The sequence below is a fragment of the Megascapheus bottae genome, chromosome 7 (genome assembly GCF_031878675.1).
Source record: "Megascapheus bottae isolate mThoBot1 chromosome 7, mThoBot2.hap1, whole genome shotgun sequence".
NCBI lineage: Eukaryota > Metazoa > Chordata > Mammalia > Rodentia > Geomyidae > Megascapheus > Megascapheus bottae.
The window spans coordinates 52539350-52553396 of NC_143515.1; the positions used below are offsets into that span (position 1 = coordinate 52539350).

Consider the following 14047-nt stretch of genomic DNA (forward strand, 5'->3'; position numbering starts at 1 on the left):
GAAAAAGTAGTATGTGGTCAAAAAAAGGGGGAAGGTGGAGATAAAGCAGGGTGTGGGGACAGAACAAACGGGGAACATGGAGAAATTGGTATCTGAGCTGAAACCAAAAAAAAAAAAAGAGCAAAAAAAAAATGAAGTCCACACAGTGAAAAACCCTGGGTAGAGAGCAGCAAAAGAGCAAAGGCCCTGAGGCAGAATGGTAGTGGGGCCTGTTGGCCAGGGACGGGGGCTGACTTTTACTCTGCATGTGTTGGGCCCAGTGGAGGATTCTGGGCTGAGAGTGAGTTGACAGCTTGTTTTAAAACTACTCTGGCCAGGTGCCAGTGGCTAGAGACACACTGGAGAATCTTCAATAGGAGACCAATGAAGTTATGAACGACAGACAGCAGTTTGCTAGGCCTGGGGAGTAGATGATCCCTGGGGCCCTCTTGGGAGATGAAAAGATGGCTGACAGGCCTAGAGGGGAGAAGAGCCTAGAGAGAGTGCTCAAGGTAGCAAGTGAAGAACATGTTTCCAGAAGGGACAGAGCTCAGTGGCAAGTCCTCACCTAGCCTGTGGGAGCCTATGTTCGTTTGATCTCTACACTGAGTCAAACGTTGCTGCCAGCCTAGAACTAGAATGTTACTATGCTGGAACTACTTTCTCCCCTAAAGCGGCATGATATATGTGAACATCTGTAGATATTTAAGTGTGGATGTTTAACAGCTGCAGTATCTTCGTATTTATTTCAGTACATTCCTTATCATTGTACAATTGTATATATTTACAGGTACAAAGGACAGTGCTCTCTATATTGTGTGAAGCGGTTAAATCAAGCTAGTAGGCATGTTCATACTCTCAAATACTTGTGCTTCCGATAGGGAGAACATGGGGAATTTTCTTTCCGCAGTTTTAATGTATAGAATATACTGTAACTATCTATGCTCACCATGCTATGAAACAGATCTCAAAAACTTCTTTCTCCTAGTTATCTGAAACTTTATATTCAAATCAATATTAGAACAATTTTCTTAGGCTAAATTCCAAAGCAGGAGTTATATGATTGATCAACAGTATGTGTGTGATTTTAAGACTTTGGTATCTTGTCTAGAGTGCTTCTATTTTACTACTACCAACATACTACAGTGTCTATTTGCCTGTGTCCATGCAAAGTGAGGATAATTTATTTTCCATTCTTTTGGCAACTGTATATATGGAAATTAACTTATATTGACACCAAATGACTATCCACATTCCTATTTTCACTCTGTGTTTTCTAGGTACATTTCCTATTGACCTCCTCAGGTGATTTTGCTTTCAAGGGTCAATGTCTTTCTTTAATTAATTCACTTGTGCCGGGATTCCCATGTACTAAAGATGTCGTCTCTTATGTGACTTAATTTCTAGCATTGGACAGACCTGATATTAAATTCTTACATACCTGAATCATTAAGATGTTCATTTATGACTTTTACCCTTTTGTGCGGCACTCAGAAACTTCTTTCCTCAAGATGCAGAATTAAGTTCGAGGAAACCCTAACATGATTTGTTAGTGAAACCATTTATCTTTTACTTTGGAAAAACTTATTTTCCAGAAACATTCTTGGCTTTTTTTCTTCCTCATAATTGTACATTTAAAAAAAAAAAAAAGCTTTCTCAGGAGTGTGGCCTAGTGGTGGAGTGCTTGCCTAGCATGCATGAAGCCCTGGGTTTGATTCCCTTGTACCACATAAACAGAAAAAACTGAAAGTGGTGCTGTGGCTCGTGGTAGATCACTAGCCTTGGGAAAGCCCAAGGACAGTGCACAGAGCCTTAGATTTTGCCCAGGACTGACAAAAAGAAAAAAAAATCATATTAGATTCTGCTTCCACAAAAGGTAAAAGTCACAACAGTTAAAAACAGAACTTAATCAATCATGTTAGGGCCAAATAAAGGACAAAAGGTAGATGTAACTTTGAGGAGGGAGAATACAAACACATTGCCCACATCTGGACCTAGCCACATTTGATGTTTTGGGCCACAATTTTCAATTGTAATGCTGTGTTACTCCATGAGTTTTAGCTGCAAACAATGCATATCTGACACAGTACACATACGCTGTAACTGAAAAGGGCTTAAAGTTTCAGCATCTGCTTCTCTCTTGTGGCACTTGCTAAGCAAATGACTACTACCTGAGTCATGCCACTCCCAGTCCTTTTTTTGTTGTTGTTGTTGTTACTTTAGATATCTTTTAAATTGGAGCTTTTGTTTTGTGCCCAGGACCAATCTCAGACCTCAGTCTTCTTCCCATGCCACTTACAGGGCTGGCGTTACAGATAAACACTACCATGCCTGGAGTACTTGTAAGACCAGGTTTTTGCTAATTTGTCTTGGGCTAGTCTTGAACCATAATCTTCCTTATCTTTGCCTACCAATTAGCTAGGATTATAGATGTGAACTACTGTTCAACCTCCACTTAGTGCCGATTTTCTGTTATCTCTTCCTACAACTGACTTTTTTTTTTTTTTTTTTTGCCAGTCCTGGGCTTGAGCTCAGGGCTTGAACCCTGTCCTTGGACTTTCTCTAGGCTAAAGCTCTACCACTTGAGCCTCAGCACCACTTCCGGCTTTTTTCTATGTATGTGGTACCGAGGAATTGAACCCAGGTCTTCGTGCCTGCTAGGCAAGCACTCTACCACTAGGCCAAACTCTCGGCCCCTACAACTGACTTTTAATCAACACACAGTTGCATCTTAGGATAGGTGGGAGAGTCTGGGACTTGGAGTCTGGTGCTATACTAAAACCATGCTCCATCACTTTTCCTGCAGGGCCTTGGGCTAGGTCCTGGTCTCTCCAAACCATCATGTTTTCTTCTCAGACCTGCCTCAATGGATCAATGCAATGAGATAATAAATAGAAACAACTTAGCACAGTGTTGGGAATACAACTTAGTACAGTTAAAATAACTGCTACTGTTACTTTAAATTTATTTTTAAATTCTGCAAATGTTCCATTACCTCTTTTGCTAGTTTTTGTCCTTGTTCCACACAAATAGGTTTTTCTTTCATATCATTCAGTCTTGCTAAAGTTTTGGGGTCATCTCGGAGATCAATCTAATTAAGAAAGGTCAATAATGTCCCATAATATTACAAGTCTTTAAAGAGAAATAAGAACATTTAACCCCACATACAAAAACATTTAATTTGTAAAGTTAATAATATAATTGCTTTTTGTACTATTTTCTCCAAAAATATAATAGAATTAACTGGAAATTGATTAAACATTTACTATTTACTAATCACAGAATCATTTGGAACACCCACCCCACCTCACCCCCCGCCACGGAAGTCTGTACAGTGTATTTTTCAATGGGCAAAAGCAAAGCAGACATACCTGAGTTCCTATTAATAAAAAGGGTACATTTGGTGCGTACTCCTTAAGTTCGGGTACCCATTCCTCTTTCACATTTTGAAATGAGGCTGGATTTACCACCGAGAAGCATATGAGGAAGACATCAGTCATTGGGTAAGATAAAGGCCTCAGACGATCATAGTCTTCCTGCAGAACAAAAGGGAATCTCATGATTTACGTTTACATGTCTACAGCCAATAATAACACACGTGTGAGGTCACATGGTCACCAAGCCAGTTCAGGAGCATTCTGAATTCTACAGATGGAATCTCAGCCCTCCTCATAAAACTCATCAGGACATCAGAAAGTCCACTTGTTTTTTTGCTGTTCTTTTCAAAATTGTAAACACTGGGTAAAAATCTGAAAACTAAGCTGGATGCAGTGGCTCACACCTGGAATCCTAGCTACTCAGGAGGCTAAGATCTGAGGATCAAGGTTCAAAGCCAGCCCAGGCACAAAAGGACCTGAGACTCTTATCTTCAATTAACCTCAAGAAAATAGGAAGTGGGGCTTGGCTTAAGGGTAGGGTGTTAGCCTTGAGTTGAAGAGCCAGGACCCAGGCCAAGTTCAAGCCCCATGACCCAGAAAAAAAATTGAAAACTAAGAAAATAGTAGGATGTGGTGTAATCCTAACACACAAGAGGCTGAAGCAGCAAGACTGAAAGTTTAAGGCCAGCCTGGGCTATAGAACAAGACCCTGTTTTAAAACATTAACAACAAAACAAAATACATGGTGATTACTAAAAGCTATTGCCAGAAACCTTTGAAATTAAAAGCACTGCAAAGAACAGAGTTGAACTAGATGTAAATACTAGACTTTGTAATAAGATACTGAATGTTTACTATGTGCTGACTCCTCTCTATATATCTCTTTCTCTATCTCTATATCTCTACCTATATCTAGCTAGTCCTGGGGCTTGAACTCAGGACCCAGAACTGTCGTTGAGTTTTCTCAAGGGTGGCTCTTTACCACTAGAGCCACAGCACCACTTTTGGCTTTTCCTGTGTATGTGGTATCAAGGAATCAAACCAAGGGCTTTGTGCATGCTAAGCAAGCACTGTACCACTAGGCCACGCTCCTGGCCCCCTGACACTGTTTTTATGAATTACTAAATTCTTACAGTCCTGAGGAGTGTACTTGTATGATCCCCTTGGTCTCTGTTATCCTTTGCATAATCAGAGGCCCCAAGGCAGATAACTTGTGTAAGGACAGGCAGCTATGAACAAGGAACTGGAGTTCAAATCTAGAGCTGTTAATACTACAGTTTCACTAAGACCTGTGAGTTTTGCTTTCTACTATTTTCTTCATTTGTGTGTGTGTGTGTGTGTGTGTGTGTGTGTGTGTGTGTGTGTGTTTAAAGATAGAAATCTGTGAGTCCATCAACTCCCTTCTTTCCCAAAGTTGTATTTTCTTTTCCACATATTTTCCAGAGTGTTCTTTCAGTTCTGTTGTCTGTGTGTACACAGCCACAACTGTCCATATGAATTCATCTGGATGCAAAGGAGACCACACAGAGAATACTCTTCTGCATCTTCCTCGTGCAGACTGTTTTGGCGATGCCTCCATACCAGAATATGTTAGGCTACCATAGTTTTCAATTGTGGCTTCACAGCTGGTCCCAATGGGTGTATGCAGTCTTATTTTACATGGAATATGGGACACTAAATTCTGCTTTTTAAAATTCCAGTGAAGGAACCAAGTCAGTATTCCATTTTTTGTTGTGGTTAGACTCTCAGTCACTTTCAAAGAAACTGATTTTGGTCCTGGCCACCTCCCCTCTTAAATGACTCATTTCACTGCTAGAACAGCATACATGTGGAGCTAAGAGAATATTTTAATATTCCACACAGTTTCTACAGTGCCATTTCCCTCGTGGACCAATTTTCCCTTCATGTCATCTTCTGACATTTTTCTTAGTATACGTTCAACTCAAGCATGCAATTTGTCTGTTGATATTTGTGGAGGAAAGGCTCTGAATATCCAGTAATATAAAAATCTACACATGTTCAAGTCTCATAAAAAATGTTGTATTTACATATAATCATCAAACTTCTTCCTGTAGACTTACAGGAGCTGCACTATACATGCTCAATGCATGCCCTAAAAGTTTGTCAATGCATGGTGTATTAAATCTGCATGCATGGAACCTGCAGATAAAAATGCTCATTGTATTAATGCCTCAAATTCAGTTCCACAGGCTAACCCTTCTGTTTTACAATGATGCTTTCAAAGGGTATATATATTTTGAGGCCATGAAGGCGAAAGATTCTTAGGGAATGGCTGTCACAAGAAGATAAGAGAAATGCCATCTCCAGTCTTCTACACTCTTTGTTTTTAGAAATGGAGGCTTCTAGTTAGTTTCCATCAAAGCTGTGCCCTGGTTCAGAAATTAGTAGTGAAAAAAAATCAACTAGAATGGGTGTGGGTCTTTATCCTGTCTACTTACCACAAGAGGACTATTTTTAAATACAGTATAAGTAATATAATCAATAAATGGGCAAATATTTCTCAAAAAATACAAATAAGTAACTTGTATTTTTTTAATTCTCAACATTTTTCATCAGGAGGTAAATTTCAACCAACACCGAAATTGCTTCTCCTTCTAGTAAGAATGGCCATCATCAAAAAAACAAATAATAAATGCAGATGTGGATTGGAGTGGGGGGTCAGGGAAGAACCCTTATACATCACTGATAGACAAGTTAGTGTAGACATTATGGAAATCAGTATGGAGGTTCTTTTAAAAATGAAACATAAGCGACCAGGAGTTTAGCCTAGTGGTAGAGTGCTTGCCTAGCATGCATGAAGACCTGGGTTCAATTCCTTGGTACTACATATGGAAGAAAAAGCCAGAAATGGTGCTATGGCTCAGTGGTAGAGCTATAGCCTTCAGAAAGCCCAAGGACAGTGCCCAGGCCCTGAGTTCAAGGCCCAGGATGGTTAAAAAAAAAAAAAGAAACATAAGGGCTGGGAGAGTGACCTAGTGGTAGAGTGCTTGCCTAGCATGCATGAAGCCCTGGGTTTGATTCCTCAGTACCACATACACAACAAAAAGATGGAAATGGTACTGTGGCTCAAGTGGTAGAGCACTAGTCTTGAGAGAGCTGAAGAACAGTGCCCAGGCCCTGAGTTCTAGCTCCAGGACCAGCAAAAGAAACAAAAACAAACAAACAAAACAATAAAATCACCATATGAACCAGCTATAGCATGCCACTCCTGGATACACAACTAAGGAATCAATGCCAACATACACTAGAGATCACTGCACCCCATGCTTTCTGCTGGAGCAATTACCATATTAAAACCAGATTGATCTAGCAGTAGTGTGATTAATACTGTACAGCCTATGCTTTCTGCACTGCCTTGTTCAAACTGCAAGTGCATAGGCGACTAAGAAACGACTGACTCTCAGCATCTAGGCTTCAGAACAAACCTGCACATGAACAATGGAGGTGTTCTCATTAAAAAAACAGCCATCATCCACATTTAGATTTCCAGTTTTCACAGAAACAGAAATGGGGATACTATCCCATAGGATTCTTTTTTTTTTTTTTTTTTGGTCTTTATGTAAATAATGTTTTAAAATTGCCTAAATATACCATTCTGAGCCATTTCATTCCACCAGGAAAATACAGGGTTTTTTTCCCCTCTCTTTAAAAAAAAATTAAATACCAAAATAACTACATTTAAATAAATGTTATGATGATGACATTCAAGGACGAGGCTGAAGCCCTCTGCCCACTTGGACCGCCTCGGCCTGCCTTCTTCCCTCTGGGTCTCGCGTTGTAGCCGAGGAAGGCTGGTCCTCAGCAGGGCGCCTCCTCTGACCTGGAGCACAGCCTGAGGGCTCTGGCAGGCGGCGAGGATCTGTGATCTTGGTTTGAAAGGGCCCAGTCGATCCGTTTCCCAAAGAAGGAAGGAAGGGTTCTGTTGTTTGGGGCATACACAACACTTAGGAGACGGCTTTACTTAAGAGGGGAGATTATTCCAGGGACGAAGTCCACATAAAGGAACAGACAGGGGAGGGCAGGGAGGGGAGCAGGCCCGTGCCGCCGGGATGCGTCCTGGTTGCCCTGCTCTTGCAGCACCCTGGCCGCCTAGGCGCACAGCCGCGGCAAGGGAAGGGACGCGTCCGGCCCCCCCCCCCCCCCAGGAGCGCCACCGGCGCCATGGGACGGACAGGAGCGGAGCGGAGCGTCCTCCGGGGTGAGAACAGACCACAGAAACCAACAGAAGGACTTCGCTTCTTTCCCCACATCAATCCACGTGAAAGGTCTGCAGTTCCAAAATCCCCGGAGTAGAAATGGAGTGATGTGAAATGTCAAAGACCCCCATGACTACGTCAAGAAAGTACACCTCAAAATATTCTAGCTCCACATGAACAACAAAACAGTCTTGTCTCCGGGAGGGGGGTGGAGGCTCCGGCCGGGCCCTTCCGAAAGCCCAGTCCAAGATCCGCTGCTCGGGCGCTGGCCGGGCCCTCATGGGAGGCGTGGGCCCAAAGGCCGGTCTGGTCCTCCTTGTGGAGCTGTCGAGCGTGTGCTCGGCAGGATACCAGTTCGGAACCAGGCGAGCCGCGGTGCACTTGCTCACGCGTGACTTCGTCCACGGAAGGGGTTTTAAGGCCACCTGGGTTTGTGATTTCAGTGCTGAGTAGTGAAGTCTAACCGCAGGGCCCTTGCGCGGGCGGCGCCTCTGAGCGTGGACGAGAGCGACGTCTCCTTTTGGCACCACAGTTTGCCAGTCCTGGGCTTGAGCTCAGGGCCTGAGCACTGTCCTTGGACTTTCTCAAGACTAGAGCTCTACCAGTTGAGCCTCAGCACCACTTCTGGCTTTTTCTAAGTATGTGGTACCAAGGAATCGAACCTGGGTCTTCATACATGCTAGGCAAGCACTCTAACACTAGGCCAAACTCCTGGCCCCTATCCCATAGGATTCTGAGGAATAAATGAAATCATGTAATTGAAGCACTCAGCATTGCACTTGGCACATGAAAGAACTTGCCCTGTGCTTTCACATAAACTCCTTGTCCTGTGGGAAGCTGACTGCTTCCTCTGCAATCCACTCAAGGTTCCAGGAGTGCCTTGCATTCCTGGCTTTGACTCTTCCTCCAAAGACAAAACGGAGAAGAAACTCTTTTGCTGGAAAATATCATTGTCTCAACACACCAACGGAGATCTTTTGAGGAAAGTATAATTTTTAGATTAACAAAAAATATTATTACTGCACTAGTTAGTTATTTTAAAACTCAACAATCTTAGACTACTTAAAACATTAAAGAAAGATTTATATTATTTAAAAATACCAAGTTAGATATTTTAATGAATATTTTACCTCAAGTTTATCTCATAAGGGAAATAGAATTGTACACACTTTTTCTAGGAGACCATGAAATCTAAAGGGATTGAATCCAAAGTTCTCTAGAAATGCTTACTAACATTAATCCAATTCCACAGCAGCTAAGTCTATCACAAAGTTTCCTTTTTTAAACACAGTGAACCAGGCCTGACTTTCCACAGTAACAGAGATGTGGACACAATGGAAGGCAATTAATTAGATCAACCATGTCTAGGTTCTAAATTGCAGATTTTACTAGAATAATTATGTAGAGAATTAGGTGTTTGTTTTTGTTTGTTTGCTTTTTTAATGTGAAGAACTAGGGTGTTTTTATTTGTTGTTGTTGTTTTGTTTGCCAGTCTTGGGGCTTGAATTCTGGGCTTGGCACTGTCTCTGAGCCACAGTGCCACTTCCAGCTTTTTCCGAGTCATTTATTGGAGATGAATGTTATGGACTTTCCTGCCTGGGATTGGCTTTGAACTTCGATCATCATACGTCAGCTGAGACTATAGGCACGAGCCACCGTTGCCCAGCAGAACTAGATTTTTGTTTGTTTGTTTTGTTTGTTTTTAATTTAAGCAAGTATGTTTAAAACTCCTTGGAAATAAATATTCCTTTTTAAGTCTAAAACTACCTAAAATGAACTCCTTCCAGCTATCACCTCTCACTAAATACCTGACAGTTATAAGAATGAGACCTTTCTGCTTTTATCCAGCCTGCGTAATTAGAAGGCTAATAATAGATAGCAAATTGAAAGGAAATAAATTATCCCCTGTGCATGCTATAGCTGGCGTCATATAATATGGTTAATACCCACAGCACCATATCTTGACAGTGAACTTTATATGAAATGCTGGATTTGAGAATAAACAGGTGAAAGTACCAGAAACTCTTCAGCCTCAAGTTTTATATTTTATTTATTTATTTATTTATTTATTTATTTATTATTTTTTGCCAGTCCAGGGCTTGAGCTCAGGGTCTGAGCACTGTCCTTGGACTTTCTCAAGGCTAGAGCTCTACCACTTGTGGCTCAGCACCACTTCCGGCTTTTTTTCTATGTATGTGGTACTGAGGAATCGAACCTGGGTCTTCATGCATGCTAGGCAAGCACTTTAACCACTAGGCCAAACTCCCGGCCCCAAGTTTTATATTTTAAATCTGACAACACAAAGGAAGTTAAATGTGTTTACCCTACTGTAAAGTGACCACTTAGCAAAATCAAGAGTTCTTCCAATGAACTCTCCAGTGTCCTCCTAATTAACACACCAATTATATATTTGAGTTCTCATTTTAAAAGTAGGTATTTAAACATTTAACTGGAACACTCTCAGGAACAAAGAAAAATGTATTAGAGACCCAGTGTCAAAATCATAAAAAAATGGTGAGTTTGGTCAACAGTATTTTGGGGCTGCTTAGCAAGTTCTTCAGCTTCTTAACTGGATAAATAGCTAGATGTAACAGATTTTAAAAGTGTGTTCTGACTTATAGGTGGGGATGGGAGGGAAAAACCGGGAAAGAGCAAGGAAAGGGGTAACATTGTCCAAAAACAAATGGACTATTTCCCTGACTTATGTATAACTGCGCATCATCTTTATAATAATGATTAAAAATAGAATTAGAAAGACAATTGTGGTCTGGTAGTTTAGTGATTAAGTTCTCCACTGTTGTCCAGAGATGATGACAATCATAATCCTTAAAAATATCACACACTTGCCACCTGACAAGAATCACAGGCAAGAGGCCGAAGAAATTTGCTCTGAGAGGGGAAAAAAATGGTAGTCAATAGCAACAGAGAAACAGCAGTGCTCATGCACCAGACACCCCTTCAGCACATGGCTCAGCCCGCAGGCCAGGGAGCCTTCTCCTTCCTGCACAATTCTTGCTCCCTTCAAGTGGACCTGAGTGTACCTGTCTAATGTACTTTGTCTAAAACACATGTTCTGAATTGGACATCTACTTTAAATACATACCCCAAATATATACTTTATGTAAAGCCATTCACACTGGCCCAGCTGCCTCTGTCAGCTGTTCTGTCTGTCTGCTATCACACTGGCCACTGAAAGTTACCAGCCAAGATTTACAGAGATGAAACCATGTGGAAGATGTTCTAAGGATACAAATGTACAAAAGGAAGACACTGTTGCATTCTTAAGAGCTTCGTAGGGGTGGAAATTCATGCCAGAAATAGAAATAGAAAAGGACAGTCAAAAGGAGAAGGAAAAGCAGACGCTATAGCAGGTGAATAGATAAATGCTTAATCCAAAAACACTAAGTACCTACTCGATAGCCAGAGTGGTGCTATAATCACCAGGGAAATGAAACAAGGCTGAGATTCAGATATCTAATTGGTAAACACTTCACAAACATTCACAAAGCTCTGTATGTTAAAAATAAGGCAATTAGAGCTTGGGGCATGGCTCATGTAAAATGTGTGCCAAGCAAATGCAAGGCCTTGAGGAAGGGGCACTGTGGCTCTATGTGGCAGAATACTAGCCTTGAGTGAAAGAGCTCAAAGCAGTGCCCAGGCCCTGAGTTCAAGTCCCATAACTGACAAAAAGAATAAAATAAAATGCAAGGCCTTGAGTTTCAAACCAGCACCACAGAGGAGGCGGAGAAAGAAGGCAATGAGGTCAAATGAACAAGTGTCTACAATGTGCCTGTGTGCCTGCCTCATGACTACAAAGTCATTGCTCTCAAGAGAAGAAGGTAATTACTGGAGTGGATAAACACATCAGGTTAACACCAAGGAGGAGGAACCTATGTAAGTAGCGGGATATACTGAAATGTGTACAAACACATTATTACATGTTAGAATGTGGTATACACAAAAAGTGGCTTGGAAGAGGCATTTGAGATTTGAATACACACAAATAGCCTTCGTTTATGACCTTAGCTCTTGGAGCCTTATTTTCTCCATAAATCAGGCAACTCCAGTGACAAATGCTTTCAAGATCAGAGAATCCTAGAGGCCTGGATTCACTGCCAGATAACCCAGGAGGTGACTTGGGGGAAAAATAGCCATTTATCAACATCTATGATTGTTCCTCTGTAACAACCTAGAATGAGAAAAAGGTAGGTCAATGGAGGAAAGTCCCAGGCCTTCCAAGTCAAAAACAAGTACTGATCACTTTCATGATAGAGAAAATGTCTGACAGCTCAGGGAGAATGTCCTAACAATTGGAGGATCAGTGGCTAATGAAGTAGCAACTCTGTTACTGCCAAGACCAGAGTGGTCAACTCCATCCGAAACATTTGTTTCTAGTGAGAAGCCCAAAATAGGCATTGGGCATGGCTCTGGAAACACCTCAACCCTCAGAGGGTACCACACCAAGGCCAAAAAGACAGGAGGACTGAAGATAGACCCTGAGGATAAATGACAATTTCATCATGTCTAACTTATATCTAGACTAACTCTTTGCAGTAGTATCTTCTGAAACTTCATTTTCTTTGTATAATCATTTTGCCACTTTGAATTCATTTTTTTGGACTTTGCGATATGAAAGTATCATAAAATGAGCTCTCTGGCTGGGGTGTAGCTTAGTGGGAGTGTACTTGACTAGCATGTGCAAGTTACTGGGTTTGATCCCAGCACTGCAAACAATAATCACAAGAAACCCTCTGCTTTACAGAGGAGCTGGGTTGAGTGTTGAGTCTCTTTGCATTCCACTTGGATAAGTTTGGTTCAGAGCTTATCAGTGATGACTTTACTGAATTTGCCTACTACCTCCCATCACCTCCACAGTACTGCTAGACTAAAGGACATTTGGAAAGAGGAATTTGTTTAAGGGTTATACATTCCTAAGAAGCAATTTTTTTTCAAAAACTTTTCACATGTTTGGCCTCTTTTATTTTTTACAATGCTTGTTTCAGTTGTGAAATCCTATGCATCTGTTACAGGTTTAATTGGCTCGTAGTGAAATAGTTTATTTTATTTTTTTGCCAGTCCTTGGGCTTAAACCCAGGGCCTGAACATTGTCCTTGGGTTTTCCTTCCTTTTCTTTTCTTTTCCTTCCTTTTCTCTCTTTCTCTTTCTCTCTTTTTCTCTCTCTTTCTCTCTCCTTCCTTCCTTCCTTCCTTCCTTCCTCCCTTCCCTTCCCTTCCCTTTCCTTCCTTCCTTCCTTCCTTCCTTCCTTCCTTCCTTCCTTCCTTTCCTTTCCTTTCCTTTCCTTTCCTTTCCTTTCCTTTCCTTTCCTTTCCTTTTGTCAGTCGTGGGGCTTAAACTCTGGGCCTAGGTGCTGTCCCTGAGCTCTTTAGCTCAAGGCTACCACACTACTTGTTGAGCCTCAGTGCCACTTCCAGTTTTCTAATGGTTAATTGGCGGTAAGAGTCTCACGGACTTTAAGTGCTGGGCTGGCTTTGAACTCCAATCCTCAGATCTCAGTCTCCTGAGTAGCTAGGATTAGAGGTGTGAGCCACCACACACGACTATCCTTGGGCTTTCTCAAGGATAGAGCTCTACGACTTAAGCCACAGTACCACTTCCAGCTTTTTCTATGTGTGGTACTGGGGGATCAAGCCCAGGTCTTCATACATGCTAAGCAAGCACTCTACCACTATGCCAAACTCCTGACTTGAACTTGATGCTTTAGTTATGAACTTTCACAAACTGTCACTTTCATATGACTTCTACGAAGTGGCTGGTCTCCCCATTAATTTACCAATTATTTAGGAGTTAGGGAAAGATCACGGGCTTTTTCTATTGCTCCTTCTTTTGGGCTGCCGGACAGCATAAGATCTGTTGAGGCAAACCTGAGAAAAAGGAAGGAAGGTAAAAATACAACAGGCAGAGAGAACCGCCCTTGCCGTGACTTTACCAGGACCAGCACTTCCTCAACCCTAAAGAACAGGGAACTGAGCTAGCAGACTGCCATGCTTCATACCCTGTGAGCAGCCCTAGTAACAGATTTCATGTGGGAGGAGGCTTAAATTCCTGGATACAATTCAAGTCTTAGTATTCTGTTTTATCTAAGCTGACCTCACAAGGCAGAGGATCAAGACTTGGCTAAATATGGCCCTCAGGCAAGCTTCCCTTGCCCATCTGTGCGGGAGAGTAAATATAGCATACACATGTTGGAGAAAAGAGAGAGCTGGTCAAGTGCTTTGAGCTCTCCCAGCAGACAAGCCTGACTTTCCAAAAAAAGACAAGCCACGGCTTCACTGCCAGTGTTATTTCTTTTGTGCATGGTGAGGTGACTCCCCTGGTTGTGGAGTATTTAGAGCTGAAACTCTACATTGTCTGGAGCTATAATTACAGGTCTTACTCACTAAGACAGAGGTCAGCTGGCCTCAGGCATGCAGAGAGAAGGTAAATGTCTGGTCACACTTGCACAGCATCTCTTCT

At 41.9% G+C, this 14047-nt stretch overlaps 1 protein-coding gene across 1 annotated transcript in view; it reads right to left on the minus strand.

Annotated features, from left to right (window-relative positions):
- Rhoq (ras homolog family member Q) overlaps positions 1 to 14047 on the minus strand; it is a 44914-nt gene that overhangs the window by 4996 nt on the left and 25871 nt on the right. The window contains exons 3-4 of the mRNA XM_090337012.1: positions 3351 to 3515; positions 2975 to 3070 (exon numbers count right to left, since the gene is read on the minus strand). Coding sequence (XP_090193138.1) covers positions 2975 to 3070; positions 3351 to 3515 — 261 coding nt within the window. The remainder of the gene's footprint in view (positions 1 to 2974; positions 3071 to 3350; positions 3516 to 14047) is intronic.